The 17,281-nt window shown below is 39.6% G+C and overlaps 4 protein-coding genes across 5 annotated transcripts in view; 3 read left to right on the top strand and 1 right to left on the bottom strand.

Moving 5' to 3' along the window:
* Window positions 1-2,875: 2,875 nt before the first annotated feature.
* On the bottom strand, window positions 2,876-5,433 carry LOC103374588 (gastrula zinc finger protein XlCGF57.1-like). Its single transcript, XM_008304701.1, has 3 exons — window positions 5,166-5,433; window positions 3,684-4,536; window positions 2,876-3,431 (listed from the first exon to the last, which is right to left on the bottom strand). Exons 1-3 carry the CDS (start codon window positions 5,278-5,280, stop codon window positions 2,876-2,878), a joined length of 1,524 nt encoding a protein of 507 aa, XP_008302923.1. The 5' UTR covers window positions 5,281-5,433.
* Window positions 5,434-6,083: 650 nt separating this feature from the next.
* Window positions 6,084-10,571, top strand: LOC103374582 (zinc finger protein OZF-like). Its single transcript, XM_008304690.1, has 2 exons — window positions 6,084-6,237; window positions 7,931-10,571. The coding sequence occupies exons 1-2, from the start codon at window positions 6,123-6,125 to the stop codon at window positions 9,295-9,297; spliced, it is 1,482 nt and encodes a 493-aa protein (XP_008302912.1). The 5' UTR covers window positions 6,084-6,122; the 3' UTR covers window positions 9,298-10,571.
* A 1,954-nt stretch (window positions 10,572-12,525) lies between these two features.
* LOC103374587 (gastrula zinc finger protein XlCGF57.1-like) overlaps window positions 12,526-17,281 on the top strand; it is a 15,006-nt gene continuing 10,250 nt past the window's right edge. The window contains 2 exon segments of the mRNA XM_008304700.1: window positions 12,526-12,633; window positions 15,532-15,622. Coding sequence (XP_008302922.1) covers window positions 12,526-12,633; window positions 15,532-15,622 — 199 coding nt within the window.
* Window positions 15,505-17,281, top strand: part of LOC103374584 (gastrula zinc finger protein XlCGF8.2DB-like) — a 6,354-nt gene continuing 4,577 nt past the window's right edge. Inside the window, exon 1 of one of the 2 annotated variants that reach the window (XM_008304692.1) lies at window positions 15,505-16,153. The gene's annotated coding sequence lies outside the window, so the exon portion shown is untranslated. The remainder of the gene's footprint in view (window positions 16,154-17,281) is intronic. The other variant, XM_008304691.1, reaches the window with a different exon arrangement.

Below are 17,281 nucleotides of genomic sequence, written 5' to 3'. Positions count from 1 at the left end.
AAAAATAAAATAAAATTCTGTGCTCCTGTGCGCAGCGACGAAGCCGTGAGTGACTCAGCTGTGATGTTCAGTCACGGGACAAAAATTCAGTCATTTTTCGGTTAAATTGGACCAAAATCTGTGACGTGAAAATGTCTTGTTGAAGAGAGTGGACTGGGCTGACAAGAACCTGCTCCTCTGGTCACTGGTTCTGAGCCATGTTGCATTTATTTATTCATCCAGGAGGCTGTTTTCCTCTCAGTCTCTCTGAGGAAACACTGCCTGCACTTCAGCCCAAGACTGTCTCATGGCTTCATGTTTCAAAGAGTGAAGGATTCTTTTGAGTTTTTTTCCTGAATCTGGTTCAATTTTTGGCAACTTTCTAAACAAAACACGTAGAATGAAGTGATTATGATGAAATATCAGGATTTAGTTTATTTATTTAGTTGGCATGTGGAGGATCCCAGAATGTTTTTGAGCTTTTTCAGTTTCTGGCTCTGCTGAACAGTCTAATATTGGTGATTATTAACAACGTGCCTTTTAAACCCACCAGAAAAAGCAGGGAGAGGTGAGGAGGGAGGACATTGGGGTGAGATAGAACATCGTGCTCTATCACTGGACTGTGTGCAGTGTTTAGGCAGTTTGGCAATTTTGTTGCTGTATTGTGATGATGATAATGATGATGATGATGATTATTATTCATTATCATTATCATTATTGTTCATTATTATAATTATAATTATTATTATCATTATCATTATCATTATTGTTCATTATTATAATTATAATTATTATTATCATTATTATAACTGATAATGTTGTGTTGGGGCTGCAGGGTGGAGCAGTTGGTTAGCACTGTTGCCTCGCAGCAAGAAGGTTGCCGGTTCACATTTTTTTTCTGCGTGGAGTTTGCATGTTCTCCCCGTGCAGCGTGGGTTCTCTCCGGGTCCAGGTGTGAATGTGAGTGTGCTTGGTTGTCTGTCTCTAAGTGTAGCCCTGTGATAGACTGGTTACCTGTCCAGGTGAACCTGCCTTCACCCTGAGTCAGCTGGGATAGACTCCAGCCCCCCATGACCCTAGTGAGGACTAAGCAGTGTACAGATGATGGATGGATGGATAATGTTGTGTTGTTGTTGCTAGTACAACAATTTCCCCGAGGTTTCCACCAACGGGATCGATAAAGTTCTATTCTATTCTATTCTATTCTAAATGTTTTGTATTACACACTAAAAAGATCAGATCCTTGGGTTTAGAGAAAGTTTCTGCATTTCTAGTCATGAAACAAAGGTCAATGCACGACTCACCAATGAAGGTGATGATGTGCTGCTGAGTTACTCGCTGCTGCCCCTCAGTGGTGAGAACAGCTCAGTGCGGACTTCAGGACCGAGAAATGTGTGTAAATTATAAATACACTACTCACACTTAGCATCGCTCTTTATTTGTATGTTTAATTGTACGTTTAAACTTCACGGCACACGTGTGTGTTGAATTTTTTTTTTTAAATTAAAATGTACGACATCCGTGGATTCTGGGAGCATCGGGGCCACGTCGTGAAGTGAATACGAACAACGTTTTACTGACACAAACAATGACTCTGAATGAAATCAAAACACTTCAAAGCAGCAAAGATGAAAACGAGTTTTCTGATAACTGATGATCAAACAGCAGCAGGTTGTGGAGCTGCTGCTGTTTGATCATCAGCCAACAGGGACTCAATCAGCGCCGCGCTCTAATATTCCACCTGTACTCGGTTTCACACTCCACAGTAACTCCGCAGGCCTGAAGTGGGTCGTAGCAGCTCAACTTTAACGCTTTTATGATGAATTTTTAAAGCTGTGGACTTCAGAAAAATCCATTAACTTCTGAAGACGTGGATTCTGGTTTAGAGTTTGGAGTGTTTTTCATTATGTCGATGGCAGGTTTACTGAAAAACACCAGATCTGTTGTGTGAGATAGTGTTGAGTTGTTTGTTTGTGTAACATTGTAACACAACCTTCTCAGACCTACAGTTTTTTCTTGTAAACACAGGTTGTTCAGACTTTCAGATTCTTTTTGTGCCAGAAGATAAGAAGCATTTTAGGAAACCTACGTCACAAGTTGAACCACAACAGAAACGATGCATTCTGGGGCTGATCTAGTTTTGCCAACAGCTGCTGTTATGTTTAACTTTGACCTCTTTCTGAAGTCAACTCTGGAGAAGTGTACACAAAGGGGGGAAAAAATTCAACTGTACATCACCTGCATCTGAATATCTACCCTCTTCTTTTCAACAAATGTGGCACAACTGAAAAGTGGATCACGCAGGACATAATGTGATGCAGGGATGGAAAGGAAATACACACTAAACCTTACAGCATTAAATTTTAATGTGCTATGACAATATATGTACTTTATATATATATAAACTCACAATGTCATAACTTGCACAAAATGTTTTATTTGTTGCATCATGTGCAAACACAAAATACGTTTTATACTCTTTTTTTTAAAAAATTACATTATTTACAATGTTTATTTGCTAATTAATTATATACAGTTATTACATTAACATGAAGCCTTTTTTTTTTGTTTATCAGCATCTATTTTCTTTGACAGGTACTTAAAATACATTAACATTTTTAAAGTGCTTAGTACACTGATGAGAAGATTTACTTGGGACTATTGGCCAAAACAAAAGGGGCCTGTAGTATATTTAAAAAAATATCTTATAGAACAAAATAAATCCAGCAATGACGTTTTGTTCTGTTTTAAATACTTTAAAATATGCACAACATAAAGATAAAAAGTAAAGTAAAAAAACAAAAAAAAAACACAATAAAAACAGTTTTTGTTTTGGATCAACATACCTCCACACTCACAATTAATCCCTTATAGCAACCCTACACCTGTACAGTTTTTATCCTGTGTGGACTCTCATGTGTGTCTTCAGTTGTGTCTTTTGGCTAAATCCTTTACCACAATCGTCACAGCTAAATAGCTTCACTCCTGTGTGGACTTTCATGTGCCTCTGCAGACTTCCCTGATGTCTAAATCTCTCACCACAATCATCGCACACAAATGGTTTCTCTCCTGTGTGAACTGTCAGGTGAGTTTTAAGATTACACTTACGTCTAAAACTTTTCCCACAATTATTACAAATAAATGGTTTCTCTCCTGTGTGGATTCTTGCGTGTCTCTTCAGACTTCCTTGATGTCTAAACTTTTTACCGCAAACGTCACAGCTGAATGCTTTCTCTCCTGTGTGAACTGTCATGTGCGTCTTAAGATCCCCTTGCTGTGTATATCTTTTCCCACAAATATCACAACTAAACAGTTTCTCCTCCGTGTGGATTCTCATGTGTCTTTTAATATTGTGCGGATGAATAAACTTTTTCCCACAAAAATCACAACCAAATGGTTTCTCTCCGGTGTGCGCTCTTATGTGTGTCTTAAGATGTAACTTTCTGCTAAATGTTTTGCCACAAACATGACAACTAAAAAGTTTCTCTCCTGTGTGAATTCTGACATGAGTCTTAAGATTGTAATGCTGTCTAAATCTTTTCCCACAGACATCACAACCAAATGGTTTCTCTCCTGTGCGGACACACCTGTGTGCTTCCACATCTCCTTCTTGTGTTGATATTTTATTACACACAGCACAATTACAAGGTTTGTCTACAGAGTGGACTCTCACATGTCTCTTGAAATTATAAAGCTGTCTAAATCTTTTCCCACAAACATCACAACTAAATGGTTTCTCCCCTGTGTGTACTCTCATGTGTGCTTTAAAACTGTTCTGATGTCTGAATCGTTCGCCACAAATATCACAATGAAAAGGTTTTTCTCCTGTGTGGACTCTCAAGTGTGTCTCAAGATTTGTCTTTCGGTTAAAAGTTTGTCCACAAACATCACAACCAAATGATTTCTCTGCTCGGTAAACTCTTGTCTGTGGATCCACGTTTTGCTTCATTCTAGAACATTTCTTATTAACCGAACAGCTGGAGGAGCTTTTTCCTAAATGACATGTCATGTGTCTTTGAAGAGACTGCTTGTGGAGAAATTGTTTATCACATTCGGAGCAACCGAAAGTTTTTTTGTCACTGTCTTTAGTTTCAGATCCAGAATCTGACAAAGGTTCCTGCCATTCGTCATCATCATCTTTTTCATCCTCATCATCATTACTGATGTCAGTGTCAGAAGAGTCTGAACACTTTCCATCAGTATTTGGTTGCAAACTACTATTTGGATCTGGGTTCTGGGTTGGTTCTGGTCCTCCACAGTCCTCTCCATTACTTTCTGTTTTCATCTGTTCAGCTGAGCTGTCTGTTTCCTCTCTGTTGTCGTCACTCGGGCTCTGATGAAGCTGTGAGGACTGAGTTTTCTCTTCATCGTCTTCACTCTTCACAGCAGCAGCAGTGAATGAAAACCTGCTGATATCAGTCTCTTCCTGCCCATTAAGCTGCTCTCCTTCCTGTTCGTCCTTCATGTGGAGGAGTTCTGGGTCTTCCAGACTGGAGCTCCATTCATCAGGAACCTCTTCTTTAATAACCAACAGCTGCTGGACGTCCGCAGGAGACACTGAAACACACATGTACAGCATGAACAACTGCAGCTTGAAGTACGTCCATTCTGACAGTCAACAGTCTTAATTTCATGTGAGGAAACTTCCAGAGAAAGTAAATTCAGGATCAGTGAATATAAAGCTGACGTAGAGAAACATGTAAGTATGATGATAGACACTGTCAACAGTAATTGACACAGTTTTTAAAAGGCTTTTCTTTTTTTTATCAAATTTTTTTTTTTTTTAAACAAAAAAACAAATAACACCCATTTCACATTTGGCTGAATTTAAGGTTTAAGATCTCCATTGGTAGCGCTACAAGAAGAACACAAAGTATCCTGTAAAAACGTGATGATCTAAAGACGAACTTTTTTTTTTTTTTTTTTTTTAAACTACACAATAACAGCGATGTGTCCGCGCTGTAAACCGTCCGGGTGCTGCACTGAACCTCCACCATTAAGTTCCGCCGTTACACAGTTATCAACCAACTAACGTTATTATTGTTGCTGTTATTTATCCATTAGTGGTCAGATTGAGGTGAACAGGAGCTCAGCAGCTCGGTTCTTCAGTGAATCGTCTCCTCCAGCCTCCCTCCCAGCAGCTAGCAGTTAGCAGCTTCCTCCACATTAGCTGTGATTCTTCTTACCAGCGGTTTGCTTCAGAACAACGTCCTGCGGCTCATGGAGGCGTTTCATCCGCACTTTGTCCTCCAGACACACACTGTCAGTCCGCTGCTGCTGGACAGAATCCACCTGGTTCATGGTGTCAGACCTGCTTCTCTTCTTTAAAACTAACCGGAGGCTCGTTTACGGATGAATCGGGCCGGAGCGGAGTCGATCGTCGCCAGTTGCATTTCTGTTAAAGTTGATGGTGGATGTTTTGGAGCAGCTGACTGAAACAGAGAGACCTCTGTGTTTGTAAATGTTATTGACGTGTCTGCCGTGTTTTTAATCAGGCATCTGCACGGACACCTTCACCCTCTGTCACCATGGTAACCACAGCCTCAGTGATTTTATATTTTATTTTTAAAAAATCTTCTTGCTCAGTTAAATAGTTTTTTTCCCCTGCCAAACAAGCCATTCTAGCTGCATCTCTGGTGCTAGTTATTTTATTTATTTTAAATATTTTTATTTAAGACAACTTTACCCCCAATGACTCCTTCATAGGGAGAATGTTTCTTTTAACTGTGAAAACAACAACAGATTTCTCACTTGTCTTTTTCAGGAACATGTCATGCTCTGAATATATTTATTTCTATATAACTTTTTCATCAAAGAAGATTCCCTCTGCCATAAATACAGTTGATGTGCACAGTGAAGAATGCACAATATAAAACAAAAATAAAACCAAAAACTAATTCAAGCTACTAAAATATTTAAATTTACAGAGAAAAACGACTCAGGTGATAAACTTTAACTGCCGTTTGAGTGTTTTCTTTGATTAGACTTTATTTGTTGTTATATATAAAAAAGAGATTAAAAAAAAAAAAGCAGAATAAAGGTGTCCGTGCAGATGCCTGTCAGAAATATGATGTGTTCTGCGCATGCGTGGCTCCTCTACGAGCCTCCGGTTAGTTTTAAAGAAGAGAAGCAGGTCTGACACCATGAACCAGGTGGATTCTGTCCAGCAGCAGCGGACTGACAGTGTGTGTCTGGAGGACAAAGTGCGGATGAAACGCCTCCATGAGCCGCAGGACGTTGTTCTGAAGCAAACCGCTGGTAAGAAGAATCACAGCTAATGTGGAGGAAGCTGCTAACTGCTAGCTGCTAACTGCTGCTAATGTTTGTTTACGGTTCAGACAGAAACGGGATTCGTTGGACAGAAACACAAACCGTTTGCCTTTAACTCGACCCACATGAGGAGATACGTGTAATGTGAATTAAAACAGGATCTGAACATTGTTTTGCCGCAGAATCTCCACAGTTTGACGCTAAAAATGATCGTGTTGCCATGACAACTGCGCCCGGACTGCAGACGGATCAGGCAGCAGCAGGGAGCGTTAAAGGAAACAGCAGCCAACAGTCTGTACAGAACCAGATTTATTAAAATGTTATCAGACACATGGATCTGTTTGTTCTGTTCATCTGTTCGTGGTTCAGCACCAGATCAGGTTATATATGAACCAGATGAGCTGAGGGGTGCACAATCAAACATGTTCAACATATCCAGGTTTTCTGTGCATTAACCGGCTCAACAAAACCTAAAACCCTAATTAAAGACAGAGCCTATCAATTACAGATAATGGATTAATGTGAGCAGCTTGTTTTTGCGTTTTCTGAAATGACCTGCTGATAGTTTCTCATTCGCTGTGTGTGTTCTTTAGACATCTGCTGGTGTTTCCTCGCAGCTTTGTGCCATCTTTGATTTGTTTTACGAAGGTGCTCGTCTCACTGCCTGGAAACTGGTCAGCCAGTTCCACACAGCCCGGCTGTCTTTGTGTTGTCTGGCTCAAAAACAACCTATAAAGCCACTTAGACAACAGGCATCACAACAGCAATAATCTTACATTTCTTCGTCAGACTCGAAGCATCCTTTCATACATGATGCGACTTTTCTTCTGCACAAAATAGACCAATCATGTGTCGTCTTCTTCAGTCAGAGGGGCAGGTTGTTAAAACAGAGAAATGAGGAAAATTAAAAAAACGCATTCCAGGTAAAAACTATTCTCTCTACAAGTGGTGCTGATAGAAAACTGTTAATCACAACAGGTGATGTAGTTTCCCGCTTAGTCGTTTGACTTACTTTAAGCCACCGATTACTTCAGTTAGTTTTATCCTTCTTTCGATCTTCATGATGGGAAACAACAACAACCTCTGAGCATCAACCTGCTGCACTGAAAATTTCAAGTTTTGTTGAGGATGCAGTGAGGCAGCCCTGCTCGTTTTTGCAGTGAAGTATCTGTTTTAATGACAGTTCTTATTGCCCCACATGCAAATGTTCCACCACAGCTATTCCACCCATCACTGTTTTGAGGGAACACCACTGCACATCCTTCTCTTAGCCACAACCGCTGTGATTTGTTTAAGGAAATACAAACACGTCAGTGTGTTTTTCCATCATGGTCTCTTAGTTATATCACTGAGACACATTGTTTTCAATTCTAATGTGGGGCTTAATAGAAAAGATCGATCATATTATTATTGTAACCACAACCATGTGAAATTCTAAGACTTTTGTCATGTCCCCTGTCCTAATAATGATTAGAGAACACCATTCTGTTAATCATAATTTATTCTCATCTTCTGTTTTAGTATTTCACAGAAAAATTCTACCAGCAATATGTTTTGGAATATTCAGATGGAATTATGAAGTCACATCTGATCTCTCTCACATGAAGTCATCCCAGCAGTGATATCTGTGTGAATATGAAGTGACAGTTGTACATGATGTACGTGTGTGTGTGTGTTTCAGTGTTGCCTACAGATGTCCAGAAGGTGTTGGTGATTAAAGAGGAAGTTCCCCATGAATGGAGTGTCACTCTGGACCAGGAGAACCCAGAGCTTCTCCACATAATGGAGGAACAGGAGGAACTGTGGACCAGTCAGGAGGAAACTGATATCAGCAGGTTTCCATTCACTGCTGTTTGTGTGAAAAGTGAAGATGGTGAAGAGAAACCTCAGCCCTCAAAGGCAGAGCCTCCAACCAGCAGCTCAGCTAAACAGATGAAATTAGAAGCTGATGGAGAGGACTGTGGAGCCGGGAACCCAGATACAAATAATAATTTAGCACCAAATACTGATGGGAAGGCTTCAGACTGGACTGAAATTGAAGTCAGTATTGATGATTATGCTGAGGAGGATGATGATGAAGACGAAGATGAGTGGCAGGAACCGTTGTCAGACTCTGGTCCTGAAATTGAAGACAGGAACAATGATTGGAAGGACACCAGGGTGCCTGAACCAGCTGCAAATAGTGATGTTGGATGTAACACTGAGAAAAAACCCTTTAGCTGCTCTGAGTGTGATAAACAATTTGTCTATAAGCAGTCTCTTCAGAGACACATGGCATGTCATACAGAAAAAATGTTTTCCAGCTTTTCAGTTAATGAGAAATATTTTGGAGTGAAACAAAATGTAAACTCACAGATGAGAGTCCTCCAACGAGAGAAACTATTTGGCTGTAATGAATGCGGTAAAAGATTTCGATATCATTGCGAACTTAAGTTGCACATGACAGAGCACACAGGAGAAAAACCGTTCGGCTGCAATGAATGTGGGAGAAGATTTATAGAAAATGGATCTTTGAAGAAACACATGACCATTCACACAGGAGAGAAACGATTTGGCTGTGATGTTTGTGGTAAAAGATTTAGCCAACAAGGAACTCTGAAGACACACATGACAGTTCATACAGGAGAGAAACCATACAGCTGTTATGTTTGTGGCAAAAATTTCAGCCGTCAGTGGGACCTGAAAGCGCACATGACGGCCCACATGGAAGAGAAACCATTTCGCTGTGATGACTGTGGGAAGAGATTTTTAGATCAGAAGAATCTGAAGAGACATGTGACAGTTCACACAGGAGAGAAACCATTTGGATGCGACACTTGTGGTAAAAGATTTAGATTTCCACATGATCTTCAAGTACACACTCGAGTCCACACAGGAGAAAAACCCTTTGTTTGCGGTGATTGTGGAGAAACATTTAGCCAACAGGGAACTTTGCTGAGACACATGACTGTCCACTCAGGAGAAAGACCGTTTGGTTGTGATGACTGCGGTAAACGATTTACCCGAAAGGCGCATCTTAAAAGACACATGGCAGTTCACACGACTTAATTTAATAAAAAATTATATTAATGATCTCTCTTTTGAATATTTAATTCACGAGAGCGAGATTGCTCCACATGTGTGTGCACTATTCCACTTCTACTCGACCATATGGTAGAGCACATTTTGACTCACTATGTCATATAGAAAAATGTTGTTTTACTTAATTCCACCTGTTTCAACCGTCTCTACCAGTCGGTTGAGAATAGCATGCAGAGCAAATTAGTGTCCTCACAGAAAGTACACAAGAGATGTCACTCCTGACATGAGGCCTCTGTTTGCTGTAATTTTCAAAGATAAGCTTTTTTTTTTTTTTTTTTTGGCATATCGTGTCAAATGACTTACTGAACATAACTGTGTAACTTGGAACAAAAAAAGAAAGACTGAAAAGGGTCTAAGAATTCTTTTTAAACATCCTCTACCAAGCGGTTCATTTGGCCCTTTATGGTAAAGGTAGTGAAGCTAAGCAAATGTAGTTAAAATTGACTGTTTACTTCAAAATAAATAGAAAACGTCTGACGATGTTCATATGCTAAATTATGATCTATCATTATCAATGCTGAAGTAAGTTTAGAAGTTGTCTAAAAACATGCTTGACTGAATGGTTCAGTTGTCCTTCAGTAGTAAAAGTGGTGATGCAAAGATAATATGTTTACAATTTTTGTGAAACAAAAACACCATTACTCCTGATTTAATACGATTTCATCATGGAATATTTGTAGCAGTATGGCATGTCACCATTTTCTTTCTTTCTTTTTTGCAAATAATGGATGGCTGCAACAACATTTTATGGTGCTTGGTAGCGCACGTCTCTGGACCTTATACCAAGAAATCCTCAAGACTCTGATGCTGACCTACCTGGCGATGAGGAATTCTGTATATAGGATCCTGATTATCAGCCCACACAAGCAGCAGAGACTGGGGACTCTTCCTTTGAATTTATGGATGAGGTGGAAGTTGCTTCAACAAACACATTTACCAAACCAACGTTCCATAAGAAGAGGAGAAGAGGGAAAAATGTCCTCCAAACCCTTTCCTTGGCAGAGCTGGAGGACAGCCCTGACACTATTTTGCTCATTGAAAGTTATGTATGCATAGAAATGTCTTTTATTTCAGTTAAATGCATAAAAACCTATGCACATTCTTGAAAATGCACTTTTGCCATGAAGAGATATCTCAACCGTTTGGTAGAGGCTAATATTTAAAAAACTGTGGGGTCTGTTCATAAAAAACAACATTGATTGTTGTTATTAGTGCCCCATGGAAATAAAAAATATCATGACAAAAAAAAAAGGTTCATTGCTTTTCTTCTTAGTGACAACTTTAAAGGGTTAAACGTACAGATAATGGTGCCACAATGTGTGACATTAATTGTTGTACAATGACCGATTTTGTTGAGTTTGTCATCGGTGCATTTCGTTCAGTTCCTCTTGTTTAAACTGGACTAAGATGCTGAGCAACACAAGCAAGGATCTAATCAGGAGCGTTAACATTAAACTGCTGTTCACACTGTGAATATATTAGCATGCTAACTTAGCATATAGTTCAAAATGGTGCTGTGTGTAATTCTGCACTTCTGTCATATTATTCAAACTTTTGAATCATCGTCAAAGTAAGTCTGCAAACATCTGCCTCTGAGTTGTGGTCAGTCAGCTTTGGATTCCAGTGATCCAATCATCTGAAACACTGGGTTGTACTTGTACAGACTGAAACAGGAAGGGGAGCCTTTTTATAGTGCAATTTCCGACTGTAATTTTTAAATTGTGTATTAAAAAATACTGTGATTTTATTGGAGTGGATTTGGAATTCTTTTTCAGTCAAAGCCGGAGCGTTTGTCACATTGTGTATGTCTTTGGTGGTGTCAGTGGATGGATGGAAATGTGACATTTCAGACAAGCAATAAACTCCAACTCTGTGATCTGAGATGTGGAAACTCCAGTAAGAACACAACAGAGTAGGTAAAACAAGTGATTTATCCCTGTTTCATATCTGCACTGAGGGAGAGCAAAGCTGAGTTCCAGATCTCCTGTAGGTCTGCAGAGACAGTTTGTAGCTGCTTCTTATCTTTGAGTTCCTCTGTGGGATCATTGGTGGGGGAAGATGAGTGTTTCATGGACAGAGAAGGACGAGGATTTCACACCTTCACGGTTTCTTTGATGTCACAGTCTGTATGAACACTCGTCTGTCTGCAGGATGAAACTCATTTTCATGCTGCACAAAGTTGTTTGACTCAGTGGATCCATTTGTGGAGCCCATTCGTCTTTTTGCTGTAAATCTGTTTGTCATGTTCGGAGCTTTTCTTCTCTGAGAACGGGGAGCTTTCTCTGCTCTGCACCATGTCGGGGTGACAGTTTGATCCGGACCGTCCCCCTTCACTCCAACCGAGCTGCTTCCGTCTATCAGACACATCTTCATATTCACTCTTCACTTGCAAAGTAGAAAATGTGTTTTTTGTTGTTGTTATTTTTGAATCATTAACAGACGTCTTGCTCCAACACGCTTACTGGTTTGTGATGCACACAGTCAAAGAATCAAACAAAGACAGAAAAATAACACAGAAAACTAATTCAGGATCCTAAAACCTCTTTTTGACAAATCTAACCAACATATTTTACCTTCGCCAGCCTGTTCGTGTGTTCGACTTTGGTCTCATTAGGTCGAGTAATTTGTTAGAGTGAAGAACATCGAAGGCTTTTAACCTTCGTATTTATGTCAGTCAAGTAAATCTGTATTTTGTATATAATTGTTGGTATAAAACCATAATATAGAAATAATTCAGGGAAAGGTACATAATAATGAACAATGTAGGGTCTTTGTCTCAACATTTAAACCTGTTAAAATAACTCATAAATAAAATGTTATTTCTCTACATTGACTCAGATCATTTTAAATGTGACTGTTTTGTTAACAGATGTTTATTTGTTTTATTCTGTTTGTTTATTGATTATTTATGTATTTTTTGTTGATGTTTGGAGAAGTGCGTCTGTTTATCTACATAGAAAATAGAAAACAAAAAAGTTTATTTGGCTCAGACCCACCGCGGCTGTGGTTGCTATGGCAATGGAGAATAAAGGTGTCCGTGCAGGTGCCTGATTAAATTCCATTAAAAAACGACAAGAAATAATTTATAGCACCAGAAAAATCTGCGTTTTTGAGTCTCCATGAGCTCCTATAACACATCCAGGATTAACTCTGACAGAAACATAACCGACATGCACTGCAAGGCGACCGACGGTGATGGATTCTGCGCAGGCGCAGCTCCACTCGCCCCCAGTTCGCAGTTTTGGAGAAGAGACGCAGATCAGCACCGTGGACCATCCTGTCCAGCAGCAGCGGACTGAAGAAGTGTGTGTTTGGAGGACAAAACGCCTCCACGAGCAGCAGGACGTTGTTCTGAAGCAAAGCGTCTCTGAAACTCCGTCATGCTGAACAAACACATGTTGTGCATGTTGGGGATGTGGGAGTCTCCTGAGCCATGGATTGAAGGACATCACACATTGTAGGGACTCCTCACAGCCTCTCCATAAACTGCAAAAATGGAAATCTTCATAGCTATGGAAACTTCCCAGATGCTGAAGCCTTTCCAGTCAAATACACAGAATATGTTTCCGTTGTGAAGGCCGTCCCATCTGGTGTGAGTGAGTTCATAAAATACCACTTAAGTTATCACAATGTTCATGTTCAAATGTCTCAGCTCTTAACTGGTGGGACTGATATAATGGATAACAAATAAGCACGTCAGGAAAACCTCACAGAGACAAAATAAGATTTCACTGAGAGGAAGATCTGTTTGGGATTCACAGCTGAGTGGAATAAACTGACGAAGAGCGTCTGTCTGTCAGATAAGATCAGAGAGGTTCATTTATTTAATTTTAAAATAATATTTACTCTTGTAATAAGTCAGTTTCCAAGTTTGCTAATGTGGATGAAATGTGCACTTCTTGTAGGATGAGACAGTTTTGCATTTGTTTGATGTTTTCTGTATTTTGGAGGAACGAGAACAAATTCATCCTGGACAAAACTGAACAGTCGATTAAATGAGGACCCAAAGATATTTTCTCACAATTTGAACTCAAAGACAAAACATGATCCTTCATAATCCATCTTATGATCCTAATGGGTGAGTTTCACATCCACAGGAGGAGCTTTTCCAAGTTCCTGCTAAACTTTATTATATTTGCTGTAGAATTGTATTTCTATATTGATGCTCATGACAAATAATAAATGTGAACGGACACTTTTATATTTAAAAAAATATATATTTTTGTAACCTCTAAATAATATGAAAACAAACCTTATACCTCGCTGCCTTATTTACTTTATTATGTCATTTTATTTCTATTTGTGTGCATTTATATATATTTTATATTTATATATATTTAATCTATACTTATTTTAATTGTTATTTACCTTGTATACTTTGTTATTCCCCGACTGTGCTTCTTTGTTACTAAATAAAAATTTGTATTAAACAAACAAACAAACAAAAAAAACCTCTCCATAAACTGAACTGCTGCCATCAGGCAAACGTTTCCGCAGCGTTAAAGGAAGAACCTCCTGAATGATCAACAGCTTCATTCCACATGAAGTGCTGATCCAGATATGCACACAAGTCTTTGTTTATTTGCGTTTAGTTGTTGGATCCTGGAGAATAGCTCCCTCAGCCTGTAAAATGACAATAAACTTGATTTGATTTGAATGATTCTAATAATAAACGTTCTCTTTGGGTTTAGTCCTGTATAACTGTAGCCTTGTATTACTGTCCTGTGGAGCTTTGTCCTTCAGATTCATAGAACATCTAAAGAGTTTGCTGCCTCTCAGTGGTGAGAACAGCTCAGTTCAGTCAATCCATCATCTATACACCGCTTAATCCTCACTAGGGTCATGGGGGGCTGGAGTCTATCCCAGCTGACTCAGGGTGAAGGCAGGTTCACCTGGACAGGTAACCAGTCTATCACAGGGCTACACTTAGAGACAGACAACCAAGCACACTCACATTCACACCTACGGACAATTTACAATCACCAATTAACCTCAGCATGTTTTTGGACTGTGTGGGAGGAAGAACCTGGAGAGAACCCACGCTGCACGGGGAGAACATGGAGACTCCACACAGAAAGATCCCAGGTGTCCTCACCGGGATGCGAACCGGCGACCTTCTTGCTGCAACGGTGCGAACCACTGAGCCACCTTACAGCCCCTCAGTGAATCTACATAAAGTTAAATATCATCAGATGAGTCTGTTGGTCTCACTGTTATCGTGTGCTGTAGCCACAGTGAGGCCAAAGTTTACGGTTGTTATGTGATAAATTCACCTCATTCAGGACAAAAGGACGTGTTTTATTTTAATTCTCCTTATTTTTCAGTATCATATTTAACAGTACATTAGATAAACACATGAAACGTTCGGAGCTGAAAAACACATTTAAGTTCTGTTAAAGACTGCAACCAAATCAGTTTTACATTCGTCCAGGTGTCACAATCTAAAGACTAAACCTGCACTATTTTCTCTGTAACCAACTTTGAGCGTCAGTATTATGGGATGTGTCATAGTTTTAACAGCTAAACTGCAGCAGTTTAATGTCTATGACACAGAGTGATAGAAACAGTCACTGGTATCCTGGATGTGTTTCTGTTTTCTGATAATTCACCAGAGAAAACTCAACTCCTGCAGCATGTGTGATGTTGGTTGGTCAGAACAAGTTACAGACAATAAAAAGTCTGATTTTATTTATATTTTCTGTACTCCAGAGGTCAGTAACTTGGAAAAAGAAATCATCGTATGAAGGTAACATTTTGCACGGCTTCATTAAACACACTGAAGTTATTGTCCATAAAAAAAACAAAAGTGCTGATTTGGAGGAGGTCAGGTGGGAGGCAGTACTTGAACTTAAATGGAACGATTCAATGTCTGGATAATGTCTATTAATCTTGTTGCTTGTGTTTTCTGTGCAGCAGGAGCCTTTTCACAGGGAGAAAGCTGCCCAACAGACAGAAAGTCGCTTCCTGTTCTCAAAGGTCGAAGCAAAGAAGAATTAACTTCAACGTTCTTCTGTTCAGAGGAATCCGAGGGGATCGACAGTCATCCCTGAAAACGCACTGGCTGTTCAAGATCTCATAGCTGAAGCTGAAGCTCCCGTGTCCACGTTTCAGTGAATGCAACTGTGCTGTCCAAGCGCCAGTGAACGTAGCATTAGATAGTCACAGCTGCAGCAGCTGGTGGACTGTGCAGGCGGACTGTAGCTGTCAGAGAGACGCCACATCCCAGAAACAGACAAGAAGAAGAAGAACATCATCGTCACTCATTTAGCAGCAGCAGAGGAGACTGTAAAATGTAAGATTGTTTTTTTCTTCTGATGATTGAATATTGATTTTAAGTTGATTATCGTGACTTTACTTTGATTAAAAGCCATCAGTAGTTTCTGACTGAAAAAAGAGGGAAGTTTCAGAGACAGGAAATAACTGGACTGGATTGTGTAACTCTTCTGAGTCACTCTGCTGTGTGAAGGGAGGAGAGTGCTTTGTGGGAAACCACCTGGCATGTGACCAGGGGGAAGAAGCTTTGCAAGCTGAGCTTTTTGCTGGACATCGCTGGACTTTCAATCATTACTACAGCATGTGTAAGAAAAACCGGCTGGCCTGCAGCACCACACTCTTCAACCCAAACCGCAGACGGATTTTTGCAAACCAAATTTGGAGTTTTCATCTCCTGCTGAGGGAAGGAGGATGTTACCAGCTCTTGTTCTGCTTAAGACAAATTAAGAAAAATGCCCAGTTCTATTATAATCCAAATTATTGAAGCTGTCAAGTGAGGTTAAGGATTGAGATCCCAGAAGCAGCCACTAGTAAAGAATACTGGCCTTGGGTAAGCAATATGAAGGACTCTATGATAAGAAATGCTGTAACCTGATGATTGAGTGATTCAGTTTGAAATAGTAATTCCAAAACTGTGATTCTTGTAATGAGTGAAGTGAAGCATGTGAATGAGTGCAGATGAGAGGAGAGGTGAAAGTGTTAAAGGAGCAAAGTGAGGTTAGTGTCCTTAAAACAGCTCATATCTGGACATGTCACATGAGGCCGCTATCCACAGGATGTTCACAGAATGAACTCATTGCTAAAGCAGTTGTCAAGTGGAGGCAAGGTTTGAGATTCCAGAAGCAGCCACTACCAGAGAACAGAGTGAGCAACATAAAAGACTGTATGATCAGAAAGGCCGTGTGCTGTGACCATGATGATTAAGCGATTACATTTGAAATAATGATTCTTAAAATGTATTGTGTGATCCAACCCAATGATTCCAACCTTGTAGTGGATCTGAGATGTTTTTTTTGTTATCTTGATTTAAAAGTATAAGAATGAAGGTGAGGAAGATGTTAAAGAGTAAATGAGGTTCGTGTCCTTTAGACAGAGTGGGTCACATGAGGCCACGAGTCACAGGACAACATTATGAACTCATTGCTAAAGCAGTTGATGGATAAACTCTTTGGATAAACAGACGTTCCTCTTTTGGTAAACTGTGTCCGTTCCTGTTACCAGATATGGAGCTGGGTGTTGGGCCGAAGGATGAAACTTATCACGACTAAAGGTCTCTTAGAAATGTGTGTGTAATAATGAGTATGTGTTAAAGACATTAGATTATTGTTTTCAGTTTAAGAAAAGCTCAGTTTTATGGTGTTATCTTTAATCAGCTGGTTTAATCACACGTTGAAATATTGTTGAATGAATAATCCAGAGCTGTTGCTTTGCCTCTGCTAAAGATTTGCAATAAATATATAATTCTACATTTAAAGTTTATTTGGTTTGAAATTGTATTAAGTCATTTACAGTATCTGACGGTAGTGAAAAGTCAGGCTACTGTGTGCATGAGATCTTTTAGTGGTTCTGTCAAGTGGAGTCAGGTTTTGAGATCCCAGACACAGCCACTAACAAAGAACTCTGGCTCTGCTGTAAGCAATATAAAAGACTTTAATGATTTGAAATATTATATGCTGTA

Source organism: Stegastes partitus, unplaced genomic scaffold, assembly GCF_000690725.1.
Source record: "Stegastes partitus isolate 25-593 unplaced genomic scaffold, Stegastes_partitus-1.0.2 Scaffold2292, whole genome shotgun sequence".
NCBI classification, from domain to species: Eukaryota; Metazoa; Chordata; class Actinopteri; family Pomacentridae; genus Stegastes; species Stegastes partitus.
Note: the sequence above shows the minus strand (reverse complement) of the source record. Positions and strands in the feature narration are given on the sequence as shown.

Coding starts and splice junctions, on each gene's coding strand:
- LOC103374588 (XM_008304701.1), bottom strand. CDS start 5,280: ATGAACCAGGTGGATTCTGTCCAGCAGCAGCGGACTGACAGTGTGTGT. Junction 4,537..5,165: donor TGTTCTGAAGCAAACCGCTG/GTAAGAAGAATC, acceptor TGTGTGTTTCAG/TGTCTCCTGCGGACGTCCAG. Junction 3,432..3,683: donor TGTGATGTTTGTGGGAAAAG/ATTTAGACAGCT, acceptor TTGTGGCAAAAC/ATTTAGCAGAAAGTTACATC.
- LOC103374582 (XM_008304690.1), top strand. CDS start 6,123: ATGAACCAGGTGGATTCTGTCCAGCAGCAGCGGACTGACAGTGTGTGT. Junction 6,238..7,930: donor TGTTCTGAAGCAAACCGCTG/GTAAGAAGAATC, acceptor TGTGTGTTTCAG/TGTTGCCTACAGATGTCCAG.